Source organism: Pteropus alecto, unplaced genomic scaffold (assembly GCF_000325575.1).
Source record: "Pteropus alecto unplaced genomic scaffold, ASM32557v1 scaffold39, whole genome shotgun sequence".
Classification (NCBI taxonomy): domain Eukaryota; kingdom Metazoa; phylum Chordata; class Mammalia; order Chiroptera; family Pteropodidae; genus Pteropus; species Pteropus alecto.
In genome coordinates, this window is record NW_006443568.1 from 10822446 (window position 1) to 10837305 (window position 14860).

The following is a 14860-nucleotide window of genomic DNA, read 5'->3' on the forward strand; positions in this document are numbered from 1 at the left end:
CTTTCCACTTTCATGAGAGGCTAGAGCTGGGCAGAAGGGACCCAGCCGAGGGGAGGAGCAGTCCGAGGGAGGCCTGGGCGGGGAGGGGGGGGCGGCTCCACCTGTTGCTGCCTCCTCAGCAATGCTGGACCAAGGGAACAGTCCCTCCCTCCAAGGGAACTGCCCCCCCCACACACACACACACAGTCCTCACCCATTGTCATCACACTATCTCAGCACTGCTATATTTAAGGCCCGTGCGGGCTCCAAGATCACATTCTTCTCCCTGTCCCCGCTGAGCCCACGGCAAGAAGACACCAAGGATCTTCTCACTCTCCGGATCTTCTCCCCAGAGACGCCTAAGTGGGCACAGCTGCTTCTGTGAGTCGCCTCCAAAGATGGGGGGAGGGACACCTCCAGGAAGTGGGACCCTCATTTTCCACAGGGAAGTAGGATGCGTGTGTGTGTGTGTGTGTGTGTGTGTGTGTGTGTGTGTACACGTGCACATGCTGGGAAAGGAGCCTGGGAGATTTGGAAAGAGAAGGGAGACGTGGGCTTCGGCGGCACCCAAGTGAACAAGAAAGGGGACCTTAGAAAACCCTGCCCCCATCCCACTGCTCCCTGTGGCCCTAGGTCTTCCCAGCTGAGCCCTCCGTGATGTGAAAGCTGCAGAAAAAGACACATAGGGATGCCCCGGGAAGTGGAGGCTTTCCTGCCGTGGAGCGGGAATCAGGGAGAGCTGGCACGGCCAGCAAACCTTAGAGCTGGCGGGGCCCTGCTTGGCCGATGCAGCAGGCAGGCAAGAGAGCAAGCCCTCAGGGCCGAATCACAGGGCCAGGAGGGCGCTCATCCAGCCTGGGTTTCCTGGCAGGAAACCGAGGCCCGGGCAGGGAAGGCATTGATTGTCTCAGTTCCTCAGTGGCAGGGGCAGAATTCAGCCTCTCAGAAGCTGGCGGAGCCGGATCCGCTGGCTAAGAGCCGCAGACAGACTCAGCAGGGGCTGTCTCTGCTCCCACCCGCAGGACCAGGCTTTCTGCCTTCAGGGCTCCGTGAGTCACAGAGCCTCTGCACTTCTCCGTGAGTCACAGAGCCTCCACACTTCTTTTTCCCTCCTGAGGAAAGGGAGAGGCCTCCTTGCCCCCTCTCGCTCAGGGGTGCCTGTCAGAGGGCCAGCGTGAAAGCAGGTCAGGACTTGGGAGGAAAGTGGCCACATGATAGGATCTCTGGCCCAGGGCTTTGCACCCCCATGACGGCACAAGGGGGGCAGTTAGCCGCCTGGCCTACGCTGGGCTGACCCCTCCCCAGCAGGCACACGGAGTGTCTGAGAAGGGGGCAGGGGAGGCTGCACTCTCGCTGCTTAATCTCCAGCCTCAGTCATTGCTTTAAAAAGAATCGATGGCTCATCTGCTTAAGCTGGGGGTCTGGTTTCTGGAGGCCCAGGAGGTCAGGGATGAGCGCCAGGCCCACCGCTGTGCCAGTCAGTAACAGAGCATCAGGGAAGGGAGCCAGCAATGACGCCAGGGAACGTCAGCCCTCTCAGCTGCTGGGGCCAGGGCCACCATGTAACAGAAAAGCTGGGTGGTACCCAGCAGCTCTCCTCTTGGCCTGTGAGGAGGAAGAAACAGACTGAGCAGGGCCATTCTCTGGGTACAAATAAACCCTCTTCTTTGGGAGAGGCCAGTTGGGGACCCAAGGAGTGACTGTCTTGTTACGTGCAGCTGAGGTCATCGGAGGAGGCCAAGGAAGCTTCGGGGGCAGCCCTTGGTCCCAACTAACAATCCACAGTAATCCAGTCACTCTTGGGTGTCCTTCGTGGACAACCAAAGGGAGCAAAGTTTTAGGAACTGGAAGGAGTAAATAAACACCCACCTAGATTGATATTTGGCGGCCTGAGCCCCCCGACACCCCACGGCAGGCCCTCCAGACTAAGAATCGCTGACAAGGCCTGTAGTTTTTCTGCAGCACCTAGAAAAATAATGTTAGCATCTGTCACTTATACAGTACCTACAATGAGCCAGGCACTTGCCAAACCTTTGACCCTGGTAGGTTGGTAGATCCATTTTATAGATGAGAAAACCAAGTCATAGAGTCTTGCCCAAGGTCACATACTTGTAAACTGGATAGAGAAGCAGGGATCACACACAGGGGGTTGGACCCAGAGCCTCCATGCTCAATCTTTGTGCTCATTAAGCGTTCTCAGGTTGGGCTTTGAAGCTTGGATAGAGTTAAGCAAGCCAGGAGGAGGAGAAGGTGCTCCAGGTGAGACCAGTGCAGGCAAAAGCTCAGAGGCAGGACTGACTGTGGCATATGCAGGAAGAATGAACACAGCTGCCCATCTTGAGTCCTAGAACAGCCCGTGGACACCATAGGGATCAATCGTCTGGGTACCCAAGGCCCAGAGAAGGCAAGGCCTTGCTCTAGGTCACACAGCAAGGCAAGGGCAGGGGTGCAGCCGGAAGCCAGATGCCACTCTCCAGTGTGGGGCTCTGCTCCCTCAGCTGAGGAGCACATGGGATGGTGAATAAGCCTGGCTCAGAGTGAAGCCCTGCTCTGTCACCTTGGGCAGTTCCCTCACCCTCCCAGGCCCCCGTTTCCTTCTGCCCACTGGAGAGAGAACTCCCGACCCTGTAAACCCTCCAGATGCTGGGACTGCATGGGGAAGGGATGGGCAGACGCCCGGTGGACTGACCATACACCTTGGCTCGGCAGGTTGTCGCTCTTGCAGCCATGACTCTGCCGCACAACCCTGGAAATGTGGGGGAGACCCGGCCCCCCCAGGCCGTGCAGGTCCACAGACTGGAACGCCGCCAGGAGGAGGAGCAGCAGGAGCAGCGGCAGCACAGCCTGCACATGGGTTCCTCGGTGCAGAGGCGGACCTTCCGCAGCAGGTGGGAGCATCCGGGACCCCACCCAGCCACTGCCCTACCCCCAGGGTCATCGGTCCCAACGGGGAGACACAGCCCTGCTTTCTGAGACCCCAGTTTGGGAAGGGAGGCACAGCCATGCCTGCTAGTAGTCCCTGAGGCTGAGGTGGGTAGATGCAGCCCTAATCCCAGAGGGCCCCAGCCAGATCCCCAGCCAAACCTGCAGGAGCCATCACCTCTCTTTTCCTGGGGACAGTGAGGAAGAATATCAGTTCAGCGCTGCTGACTACGCCCTCGCGGCTGCCCTGGTTCTGACGGCCTCCTCAGAGACGTCTTGGTAAGTCAAGTGACCTTTCCAGAGAGCCCTGGGCTGAGAAGGGGCCATCCTGTCCAGTCCCCTGCCTCCCACACTGAGCTTAAAAAAGTTGCCCAAAGTGACACATCTAGAATAAGGGGTTAGGTCAAGCTCAGGGCTGTCTGAGCACAGAGCCCACCCCACTGCTCTCTGGATGGGTTCACAGGCGATAGTGAGAGATCACCCCCAAAGCAGAGGTTGGGGTCCACCCTTCACCACGGGACTTCACATGGTGAGGGAGGGGGCTGGGGAGAAGAGGAGCAAGTAAACCAGCCCCAAGTTTCAGACACCAGTCCGGAGACTTGGGGGCCTCTGAGTGCGAGAAGATGGAGAGGCCGCATCCTGGGCTACGAGGCCAGGTTCTGGTCCTGGTCCTGGCTGGCCCGAAGCAAGTCACCGAGCCTCTGGTGTCCTGTAAAACAGTGAAACTAATGCCGATCCACTTGTTTGCAGTGAGAACAGGACAAACGATGGTTTGCGGAGGGGCCTTGCGGACTAGCGCAACAGTAGTTATTACGCGCCTACCGTAAGCAGGACTGGCTCAGGGTATTTTGGAGGCAAGAGACCATTAAAAGTTGCTTTGGTCCTCAAGTGCAGGTGGGGAGGCTGGGCATGGGGATGGCACTTGCTGGGACGTCTCCCCGCCCCCCCGACCTCGGGCTCTTGCCCGCCCCGCGTCCTCTGTTGCCGCAGGGAGGCCCAGCTGAGGCGCCGGAGCTCCGCGGTGGAGCTGGAGGAGCGCGGGCAGAAGCGCGTGGGCTTCGGCAACGACCTGGAGAGGACGGAGATCGCTTTCCTACGGACCCAGTGGCTGCTGCGCCAGAGCCGGGACCGGAAGGCGCTGAGGCGGCGGGTGAGGGGCGTGGGCTGGGGAGCCCTAGGGCCCTGGGACCTGAGACCCATCACATGCCACCCACCTCACCCTGCCCAAGAAGCAGCTGGACATCGGGAAAGATCCCCCACCCTGGACATCGGCCCGGGTCTGAATCCTGGCGCCCCCCACCTCTAGCTGTGTGACCTGAGGCAGGCAACTCATTCCTTCTGAGCCTTGGTTTTCTTATCTGCAAAACCAGTGCATGTGGTTGTACCAACTCTGTGTTGAGAGGGGAATTAAATGAGATTGAGCTTGGAAAGTCCCTCTCCCCGTGCCTAGAACTTGGAAGACCCTCAGGAAATGCAATTCATGGCAAATGTCAGAGATTCGAAGCCACCCTCCGAACCCCCTCCCTGGGCAGGAGAGCTATAGCTAAGACTCGATGGGCTTTTTCAGCGCCCACGTTTTTCACGTATAAACTCGTTGAATCCTCACTGTAACCCCACGGGAGGGTGGGGGCATATTGTTATCATCCCCATTTTACAGATAGGGAAGCCGAGGACTTGACTATCGTCTCACAGCTAGTAAGCAGCAGAGTGTGGCCTTGACCCCAGGCCAGCTGGTTTCAAAGCCCATGTTCTCTCTTCTGGGCCTCACTGCCTCAGCTGCCGCTGAAGAGGGCGGCCTCCAGCTCGTGTAGGTCTGACTCCAGAGCTTGGGTGTCAGGGGAAAAGTTGACAGCAAGTCACAGACCTTCTCCTGCCTCCAGACAGAGGAGAAGGTGCGGGAGGCCAAGGAGCTGCGGGAGCTGTGTTCCAGCCGGGGGCCCTGGTTCTGGATCCCACTTCGCTCCCACGCCGTCTGGGAGCACACCACAGTCCTGCTGACCTGCACCGTCCAGGCCTCGCCTCCACCCCAGGTCACCTGGTAAGCCACTGCGGCAGGAGAGAAGGGACCTCACGCTGCTGCCTCCACACCCCGGGCCTCCACGGTTCTGCGAGTGTGAGTTCCTCACAGCCCAACGCCTCCCAGGGGCCCAGCCCACCCCCTAGAAATTACTGCAGCCTCAGAATAGCTGCAGCCCCACAGACCCTGAGCTCTGCCCACCCCCCGAACACAGCAGCAGCTGCTGGGGAGGCTCAGGAAGGGGTTATTCTTAGCTGCCTCCCAGCCAACCTGAGGCTAGAAGACTGGGCCACAGGGGAGCCAGCACTTGTAAAAATATGATTCTGGTGGCATGAGAAGGCAGCTGCTCCCAGCTGGGTGTCTCCAGGATTGGAGGATGACAGTGGAAGGTGGGAGAGGGGGCAAGAGAGCCGGAGAGGATGTGAGGAGGGCAGGGGCCCTACAGAAGGAGCTCGGGCTTGGGGCGGGAGCCCTGCGCTCCAGGCCTAGCCGTCTCCCCACTAACTCAGTGTGTGGTCTCAACTATGTCTCTTAACCCCTCCCCCCCAGTTCTGCCTCAGTTTCCTCTTCTGCAAAATGGGTTGAAGACCTCCTGTCCAGCTTGCCTGTGGTGAGGATTTAATGCCACAGCAATGTGGAAGGCTTCAGAACTTGAAAAGTACTGGGAAAGCAAGAGACACCATTCCTGAGAGTGTACCCGTAACAGAACCACGGAGTCGGGGCCTTGCTGGTGGAGGCTGGGGAGGGGGCAGGTGTCTCCTGAACAAGCCTGGTGGAATTCGCGGTGGGCGTGGCCTGGCCGTGTCCCGGGTCTCGTTCTGCCACAGAGGGAGGGGTGTCATTCGCACAGCTGAGCCCACTGCTTCCTGAGTTCCCCTGGGTCTAAGGCTCATCGTCAGGCACTTCTTTGTTTGGAAAACAAAGAAGGGATTTCAACAAATATTTACCCAGAGCATAATCCGTCCCAGACCCTAACTCAGGCGCTGAGGTGGAGAAATGACCCAGACAGTCTCGCCTTAAGGGACTCTCAGCCCAGAAGAGAAACATCAGCATCAGCACACAGAGAAGCACGTTCACGGGTGAGAGTTGAGGTAAAAAGAGTGGAGGTGAAGAGAAGGAAGTGGCTGCCTCTACCTGGAGGATCTGGGAAGGCTTCTCAGAGGAGGTGACATGTAAGCCAGATCTTGAGGGTGAACAGACCGTAGTCTGATAGGAGAGAGAAGATAAGCACACAAATAACCGAGATCGCAAAGGAAAAAGTAACATCTTATACTCGAACCCGCTTTATATTGACCCAGCACTTGTCTCTCATTTGAGCCTTGGGGCCGCTCGTGAGGTAGGGACCTTTATCCACATTTCACAGGTAAGGCAATCAAGGCTCAGAGAGGTAGTATGACTTGTCAAAGATCATGCAGCCAGTGCGAGCCAGGATTCAAACTCAGGTCTCTTGCCTCCCAGCCCATTGCTGTCTCCACTGGCCTAAGGAGTGAGAAAGTCATCGTTACAGTTGTTTTTTTGTTTTGTTTTGTTTTTTTTCCTTAAAGCACATATAATGCTTCAGAAGTCAGAGAAACAGAAAGCAATTAGGCCAGGAGCAATCAAGAAAGGCATCAGGATGGAGTCAGCATTGAGACTGGTCATTATCAGATGGCGTTCATTCAAAAAAGTGTGCCAAGCACCGTGCTGGGCACTGGTGTTCTGTGGGGACCAAGGCGGTCCCTGCCTGCCAGTTGCTGGTCCAGCAGGAGAATTGCTCCTGACAGCTGGGCTGGGCGAAGTGGGGGTCAGCACCTCAGCTGTCCCGGCAGCACGCCCTGCCCTGCCCTGGCACTGAGGCCCACGTCCAAGACATTCCACGGGAGCCTCAGACAGGGGGGTTTGTTTCCACCTCTGCCGGCAAGGTTGCCACAACAGAGAGCTGAGCATTCCTTGTAAGTAGTGGAAGCCAAGGCCAGGGCCACCTCCAGTGGCCCCTGCAGCTCTTGGCTTTGGAGGCTGATTTTCCACCATCAATCACCTCCAGGAGGACCACACATCGTCCTCGGATTGGCCTCTGGAGCTCTGTCCAGGCCCTGGGAGAGACCCAGCTCCCGGGTCAGGAGGACAATCCTGGCCTCCCAAGCTCATCAAGCATGTCCATTCATTCAGCAATTATTGAGCACTTCCTGAATGCAAGGGCTACAACAGGGCAAGTTAGGCAAGGCCAGGTTTATGCTGCAGAAGTCGGTTCTGGCTGTGGTTTTACCTGATGTCAGAATCAACCTCCCCGGCCAAGCAGCCTTAAAAAGTAAAATTTAACACCAAACTATGTAAGGAAAAAGTAAATTTAGATAAATAAGAAAAACGTCACTCTTTTACGTGGGCCTCTCCGAGCCAGGCGCCTGGCCCCAGTTGTCACATTTAATGCTGTTTAATGATTGGCTGCCACCTAGGATCATCGGCACAGCACATGCCATCAAGGGCCTGCCATGCAGGCAGGAGAAGCCCAGAGAGAGGGCGAAGTGAGCAGTGAGGCCCCTGGCTGTCCAGGTCTTTCCCAGAGCCTCAGCAGCAGCCAGTTTTTCTGAGAAAAGCAGAGGCTGGCCAGGCTGATGTATCTGGAATGTTCCTGATAGGTGGGTGCTGGGGAGCCTGACTTTGGCCTCCAGACCTGGGAGAAGTGGAGAGATTGGGCACCCAGATTAGGCCCCGCCCTCCGCAGAGGAGATCCAGTTGGGCTTCTTTCAGAAGAGAGCACAGCCAGAGGGTTGTGTGATAAGGCGTGGGTATGGCACTGTTTGGTTGCCATGGAGACAAACAGGGCAGGGAGGGGAGCCAGGTCCAAAGAAGGCAACGCACTGAGGCTGGGGCACCCGCTCTTGGCTGAGGCCTCCTCTTCATCCTCAACCACCTCTGGGGCCAACTGTCTGTGCAATGGTATCGTGGACACAGAGGCCCAGAGACGGGGACTGACTTGCCCAAAGTCATACAGCAAGACGTGTCCAGAACCCAGGACTTCTAACTTTCACAGACTTCCACTCACCAGCCCTGACTCCTTAGACCTCCAGACCCCTATCTGCAACGGGCTATGGACAGAGGCAAGGCGATCTCACTGTCTAGTGCCCATGGAAGGGAGAATAAGACCCCAGCGTCTACAGGACACAAACAGTGGTTTCCAGGAGTGGAGGGTGATCTGCTGGGTCTTGCTCAGGAGTCACCTGAGATACCCAGGTCCCACCCCCAGATATTTCTATGTTATTGGCCTGGGGTACAACCTGGACATGGAAGGTTGTTTAATGGCTTAAATAAGATAGAAGTTTGTTTTTCTTTCGTATAAGTGTCTGACGTAGACAGGGTAGGGTTGCTATGGCAACTCCACTCACCAATTCCTCGGGGACTCAGGCACTGAGGAATTCTGCTCACTGCTGGAGAGTGCGGCCTTTGTCTTCTCTATGCAAGGTGGCAGTCTTCACAGCCACGTTATCGCCACAGGATGTAGGAATAGATGACATAAAAAGAGGCGGAAGGAACCATATGACATTTGTCTTGTTTTCTGTCGACGATACTTAGTCACATAGCTACACCAAGCAGAAAGAGGCTAGAAAAGATGACATATATTTAGTGGCTCCGTGATAAACTCTATTCCTTTAGGATAAGAGGAGAATGCCTACAAGAAAATAATTAGCCATTTTCGGTGCAAATTTCCAAAGGCTTTTAGGTTTAAAATCGAGGCATGGAGACTTTCAAAGCTTCCTCTAGTGAGTCTTAATAAAAGGCAAGATGAAGAACTGCTGTCCTGGGGGATCGACAGGGAGATAGGGATGGGGGTACCTTCCCTGGCAACCCCCTCAAAGAGGAGGGAAAAGCTGGGGCCTTGGTCCCTAGAGGGGCTCCCATAGGGAGAGAAGCAGCTACTCCTAATTACAGGTTCCCTCTTAACTCCCCCTATGAAGGAGAATGAACTCTTGATCATTTATAGGGCCCAAGAGGAAATCTTTACATGTCTTATCCCAGTTGATCAGCACAGCAACCCTAGGCCAGTGCTGTCCTTTCATTTCACAGATGAGGACCACTGAGGTTCAGAGCAGGGAAAGCGCTGCCCCAGGTCACAGGAGTGAGTAAGCAGCACAAAGCTGACGTTGGAATCCAGGTCCAAGATGCTCTGGATCCTTCTCGCTCGGAACGACACTGCCTGCCACAGACCACTGTGTCTCCACAGGTACAAAAATGACATGAGACTCGATCCTCGCCTCTTCCCTGCTGGAAAGTACCGAATCACCAACAACTACGGGCTGCTGACCTTGGAGATCAGGAGGTGAGACTATGAGCCACAGAGAGCCCCATGACCCTCCTCCCACCCCACCCCACCCCTCCAGGTCCCAACGTCCCCGAAGCCAGAGCAGGATTCCAAACCCTTCCTTGGAGTTATTTCCCAAGTGAGCCTCATCTTCGGAAGTGCTTGTTAAAATATGAACCCCAGAGATTCAGATTAAGTAAGTATGGAGTGGGGCCCAGGAATCGATATGTAAGCCTTGCCATGGGGTTCCAATGCCTGAGGACACACAATGAGAAATGTGGGCCCAGAGGCTTATAGCAAGGATTGAAAGCTGAGCTAGGCAAGTTGGGAGAGCTCCTTCCACGGAGAGAGAAAACACAAATCCTTACACACACACATGCACGCACACACACACACGCATGCGTGCATATACATGCACACACACAGTGCACGGGGAAGCAGTTGGAGGGAGAGTTAGATAGGCCTTCCTGGCGATGGTGAGTGTTTTGCGTGGTTATGAAGGAAGAGGCCACGTGCACCGAGGGAGGCCATATGGAAATCTGAAAGCCCAATACTCCCCAGCATGTGCCTTATTCATTTGAGCTGCCATGTGTGAAATTCCGCCAAGCCCTGTGCTAGGTACTGTACACATTCAATCAACAATGAACCATCCTGGCAGGGAAGTGTTGTTACAGGGGAGGAAACAGGCTGCAAGAGGTCAAGGGTCTTATGTGGCTTGTACCAGGCAGGGTCTGGGTTTCAGCCAGTTCTCTCTGTCTAGGTTCTTACCAATACACCAAACCCTCCACCTCAACCAACTTGGGCTTCAGTGACACAAATCTGAACAAAGTAGGGAAACATGGACATAAATACTGACGATACAATGATACAAAGGGCAGTGTCCTGTGGACTGCACAGTTGGCAAAGGCGTTCAGAGCTGAGGCTCTTAAGGGGCAGGTGGGACTGGCCCTTGAAACAAGAGAGACTCCTGCCCTGAGCAGCCAGGGGAAGAGAGGGGGCATCAGGGGCTTCTGTGTTTGCTGATGGGGCCGGATGTGCCGCATCCTACCAACTACTCGCTTCATCATTAAGGTGCCCCGGGATGAAGCTGGCCCAAGCCTTCACTGGGAAAGCGACAGGGTTGGCCTGGCTGGTGGGAAGACCCAGGCCTGAGATTGAGAACACCTGGGCAATGGCCCAGTTCCGGCAGACGGGCAGTGTGTCTCGGGCAAGCCCGTGCCCTGCTCCTGCTCTGGGCTTCTGGAGCTCTGGGCAGGAGGTCATGCCTGAGAGAGGGCTTGCCACCTTGAAGCTGGGTGAATTCCAGTTGCTGTGTGACTCTGAGCAAGTCACTTAACCTCTCTAATCCTGCAGAGTCAATAATAACAATCATATTTTCAAAGTACTTTCACCTTAGGTGGGTTAGGCCAGTGTATGTCCCCAGTTTTTCAGAGGTGGACACTGAGGCATGGAGAGAAGCAGTGGCCAGCCCAAAGGCACACAGCTTTTCAGCAGTGGGGCCTGAGTCAGAGCCCGAAGTCTCCCCCGTGAAGCCTTCCCATCAATCCCCACATCTCCCACCCGCAGATGGGGACTTACGCTTCCCATGGAGCCCAGCAGTCGTGGGGGAACTTCTTCCTCTCTCCTTTTCAGATGCACCGTCGAGGACGCAGCCACCTACACAGTGATAGTGAAGAATGCCTATGGCCAGGCCTCCTCCTTTGCCAAAGTCCTTGTCCGCAGTAAGTTCTCCCATCCCTAGCAGGCCAGGCCGGCCCACAGCAAACCCAGGCTGAGCAGATGAGGACACGGGCCTGTGGTCAGACTCAAAGAAGGGCTATGGCACAGGGCTATGTGGCCTAGGACTAAGTGACCAGGTCACGGAGCTGCTCACTTCCTTGGGCCCTTGGGAGCCAGTGAGTCTCCGCCCTCAGACAACACAATCTATACAACTGTCTCCAAAGACTGTGCTTGTCCTGCTGGGTTGGGCCTGGGTCTAGATCCAGCTCAGGGCCTCTGGGAGGGTGGCCCAGCCCTGCTAGCCCTGCTGAGGGGTCCTCAGGGGCAAAGGTCAAGCCTTACCAACTCCCCTGTGACCCCACTGCCTCATTTGGATTCTGCTGCTGTTTCCAGTTGGGCATCTGAAGGTTACCCCGAGGGCATCTGAGATCACAGAATAAAGGAGAGGATACCCTCAGGGGACATCCAGACCCCAGTTCGAATGCTGGCTCTGCCCCTGACTGGCTATGTGAGCCTGGACCAGCCACTTCACCTTTCTGGGCCTCTTCATCTATACACGGGACTCTTCCTACCTCCCCCCAGACACTCATGTTGGTTATATGACATGGCATAGGTAAAGCTTGACTATATTAGGCTCTTGAGAGGACATAACTGCCCTTCCCCCATGCCATGACCAGGACAGAGCACAGCCCAGGAGGCCATACCTCTGCGCCTAGGGCAATGCTGCATTGTGACCTCAGTGCTCCTGAGAGAGAAGTTGCATGCATGTGCGCGCACGCGCACACACACACACACACACACACACACACACACACACACTCCCTGGGCAGCAGACTGGCTGGAGTGTAGCCCTTGCTGCCTCCCTACCTCTCATCAGACCTTGTTAAACTGTCCTTCACAGTCTTCTCCATCCCTTTGCCCTCTTCCCCAAATAGCTTTTGGGAGGCAGCTGTCCCCACTGCCAGCCAGGCTCTGTGTATGGAATTTGAGCCATCCCTATAGGCTGTGCCCAGAGTCAAGCCCAAGGTCAGGCATTGGGGCCCTGCACCCTCTATCTACCTATTCTTCCCCTCACTTCCTCCAGATCCACACCCCTCCCTCCAAGGCCAGCAACTCCAGATCAACCAGGCTTCTTCCTGGCCCCCAGACTCCAGCCAGGCTCCTACTAAGCTCATCCACTCACTGCCACTACCACCCCTCCCCTGCTCTCCTCTCCATAGCAACTGCATTAGTCTTAGTGGAAAGCCTTGGGCTGGGAAGCAGGAGCTCTGGGTGCTAATCCTGAGCCTTCCACTGACTCTGTATGACCTCGGGTAGCCTCCTGACCCTCTCTGGGCCTAGATCAGGAAGGGCCTTTCCAAGGACCAGTGTCACGTGATGACTTCAGGCTAGCTGGATGATTATGCCTCAGTTTGCTCATCTGTATGAGAAGGTTATAATGGCATCGATAGACAGGGCTATTATGAGGATTAAACAAGTTAATAACTAGCATATGGTAGTCACTGTGAACAAAGCTGTTCCTACTCTCTGGTGTTCTGAGCCGACATCTTCTCAGGCATCACCCTTAAGTCTCCAGACAGCTCTCTTAGTGCTGCCCCTTCCCCTGCCGGAGTTCCCTGACCCCACCAGAAACCCCGGTTTGACTGGGCTCTGCCTCCGTGAAGAGTGTGTGATCCCGGTGGTGAGTTTAGAAGAGGAAAGAAACCACCATTTATTGAGCACTAGCTGTGTCCGGCTCTGGCTGAGAGCTTTGTTCATGTGAACTCAGGTATTCACAATGCCACCACTATCAGGTAGGAATCATGGTCCCCATTTTACCAAGGAAGAAACTGAGGCACCGAGGGGTGAAGGAACTTCCCCAAAGCCAAAGGGGAAGCCACTGATAGACCAGGACTCAACCCCACACTCAGAGGCCACGCCTCCATGCTCTAGCAGGAACATGGGTCTGAACCTTCTCAAACTCCCTGTGCTCTGGGTTTTCAGCTTACCTGGGGAAAGATGCTGGCTTCGATTCGGAGATCTTTAAAAGTAAGGAGACTAGGGGAGGGATGGGGCTTCGGGAGGAGGGTGTCAGAGACTCCTTGTCAGTCCTCCCCACAGCCCCTTTGGGACATAGCCATCCATTGTCCACTAAGGGGTGTCCACACGGCGTTTGCCTATGAACAGTTAACATTTGCAGACTGGTTTCCGGGGGTCCCAAGGCAGCTGCTGAGCTGGTCAGTGGCCAAAACTGAGCTAAAAAGCCAAAAAGACAAATGGATGTGGCCTTTGGATAGTTGCTATTTCGGTTCATCTGGTCTTTCCTAAATAAATCTCTTCCCTATGCCCACCCTCCAAGAACAGGCCCCTCTTCTGTTCAGGCCACCTGGGGAACTGCGACCCTGACCCAGAGGAATGGGGACGCCCCACAAGGGTCTTCCCTCCTGCCTAACCCCCAAGCAAGAAGACGTCTGCCCTGAATTTCTGTTCCAACCCAGGACTGATGTTTGGCCCCAGCGTGGAATTCACATCGGTGCTAACGCCGGTCTTCGCCCGTGAGAAGGAACCCTTCTCCCTAACCTGCTACTTTTCGGAAGATGTGTTAGATGCTGAGCAGAACATCCAGTGGTCCCGAGATGGTGAGGACCCCCAGTCCTGGTCCCCAGCTTTCAGAGGCAGAGGTGGAAGATCTCTGGCTCCATCCCCAACCCTGGGACCCCCCAGAGGAGAGAGAAACGCAGCTATGCTTCTCCCACAACCATTCCAGCTTTCAGAGGCAGAGGTGGAAGATCCCTGGCTCCATCCCCAACCCTGGGACCACCCCCAGGGGAGAGAGAAACGCAGCTATGCTTCTCCCACAACCAGTCTAAGCTGAGTTAGGGGTGCCGAAGAGACAGAGGGAAGCAGAGCACAGCCACATGAATTCAGATCAAGTCACCTTTGAAATGGTCACCGAGCTCCAATGTGTCAGGCCCTGTGCTGGATGCCAGGACAGGGACAGGCACAGACGCGCGTGAGCTCAAGAGGCTCTCCATCTGGGAGGAGGGAGGATGCCAGAGCACAATTGTAGCCACAGCCTGTTGAGAGCTGCGGCCAGGCCCTGGCTCAGCCCTCTGCATTTACGAGATTGTCATCAGCACCCTAGAGGTGAGTGATGGTGTTCGAAGTAATGGGAACAGAAGCCAAGGCCAGGAGGCAGGACAGCACGAGAAACAAGAAATGGGGCCCTGTGTGAGGGTCAGGGGGAGGTAGTGGCAGTTACTTAGGGCTTTTCGGAATTGAAGTATGGGTGCTGGTAAATGATTACTACCCGTGAGCTAGAAGACCCCTGGACATATCACAGGCAAGGCTGGGAAAGCTGGTCAGCTAAGGCAGGAAGAGGTGGCCCAGCCAGGAAGAAGGACAGCTGGACCTCCTGCCCCATCCATGCCCAGGCCTGCAGCCAAAGGACAAGGTGTACATCACAGCAGAGGCCGCCTCTGCTGGTGACGGGTGTGGAGGAGCGGGGACGCCATGAGGAGCCCTGAGAAGTAGCTGCAATTACAAAGCTGAGATGATTTCCCCTCTTGTAGATCTTCCAGAATAGGGGTGCGGACAGGAGGGAGGGGCCTTCGAGTGGAGCAAAGAGCAGGACAGCCAGACAGTGTGGCCTCAGGGTGGGGTCCACTCACCAAGCCCCCATCCCTCTCACAAAGGTTCTCCCTACTGAGTCCCCACTCTCCTCACTGAACCGTACCAGCCTCTATTAACCTTCGACCTTCCTCACTGATAACCCCAACTCTCTCAATGAGTCCCCACCCCTTTCTGGGGGCCCTCTCCCCCTCAGGAAGCCCTCGCTCCCTTCATTCAACTCATAATCGCCCCCCACTGAGCTACCGCCCCCTTCCTAGAGCCCCAGCCCCTCCAATGAGTCTCCAGCCCCCTCACAAAGCTCCTGACCCTCAGGCCCCATTTCTTGTTTCCACTTC

General features: G+C 55.8%; 1 protein-coding gene across 1 annotated transcript in view; it reads left to right on the top strand.

Annotated features, from left to right (window-relative positions):
* The first annotated feature begins 2706 nt into the window (after positions 1-2706).
* The window catches only part of MYOM3 (myomesin 3), a 43697-nt gene continuing 31543 nt past the window's right edge, over positions 2707-14860 (top strand). Inside the window, exons 1-8 of the mRNA XM_006924536.2 lie at positions 2707-2867; positions 3100-3180; positions 3892-4051; positions 4782-4939; positions 9117-9212; positions 10827-10915; positions 12897-12941; positions 13391-13531. Of these exons, the coding sequence (XP_006924598.1) occupies positions 2707-2867; positions 3100-3180; positions 3892-4051; positions 4782-4939; positions 9117-9212; positions 10827-10915; positions 12897-12941; positions 13391-13531 (931 nt within the window). The remainder of the gene's footprint in view (positions 2868-3099; positions 3181-3891; positions 4052-4781; positions 4940-9116; positions 9213-10826; positions 10916-12896; positions 12942-13390; positions 13532-14860) is intronic.